This window comes from Bison bison, unplaced genomic scaffold (genome assembly GCF_000754665.1).
Source record: "Bison bison bison isolate TAMUID 2011002044 unplaced genomic scaffold, Bison_UMD1.0 scf7180017864180, whole genome shotgun sequence".
In the NCBI taxonomy this organism is placed as follows: Eukaryota; Metazoa; Chordata; class Mammalia; order Artiodactyla; family Bovidae; genus Bison; species Bison bison.
This window is the reverse complement of record NW_011494752.1, coordinates 1,002,381-1,002,863: the sequence shown is the minus strand read 5'-3', so window position 1 is coordinate 1,002,863 and position 483 is coordinate 1,002,381. Positions and strand designations below refer to the sequence as shown.

General features: G+C 63.4%; 1 protein-coding gene across 1 annotated transcript in view; it reads right to left on the bottom strand.

Annotated features, from left to right (window-relative positions):
* Positions 1 to 6: 6 nt before the first annotated feature.
* KAT2A (K(lysine) acetyltransferase 2A) overlaps positions 7 to 483 on the bottom strand; it is an 8,621-nt gene continuing 8,144 nt past the window's right edge. The window contains 1 exon segment of the mRNA XM_010842523.1: positions 7 to 483. Within this exon segment, the coding sequence (XP_010840825.1) occupies positions 298 to 483 (186 nt within the window). The 3' untranslated portion in view covers positions 7 to 297.

The following is a 483-nucleotide window of genomic DNA, read 5'->3' as shown; positions in this document are numbered from 1 at the left end:
GGACGGGGAGGGGGGGCCACCAGGGCGGGGCAGCGTTTATCCTCTGGCCACCAGCCATGCTTAGAGGCTCCCAGACCAGGGAGACCCATTCCCAAGCTCAGACATGATGAAGGGTGGGACAGAGCTGCAGCCTTGGGGATGCCTCAGGGCCCAGAAAGGGCTGCAGGATCAGGGGCTGGAGGGCCCCAGGCTGGAGTGTCTCAGACAGAGGGGGACCTGGGCACAGGGGCACCCCAGGGATGAGATCAGAACTGGAGGGGGAGACATTCCACGTTGAGGCTGAGGTCCAAGGCTGGACTACTTGTCAATGAGCCCGCCCTCCTTGAGCTTGAAGTAGAAGAACTTCTCCAGGGCGCTGGCGCACCGGCAGTACTCGCTGTCCGGGGGGTTGTACTCGCGGCAGTTGGCGATGACCCGCTGCAGGTCGGCCACAAAGAGCTTCCGGGTCACATAGTAGCGGCTGCGCAGCCTCTCTGTCATGGT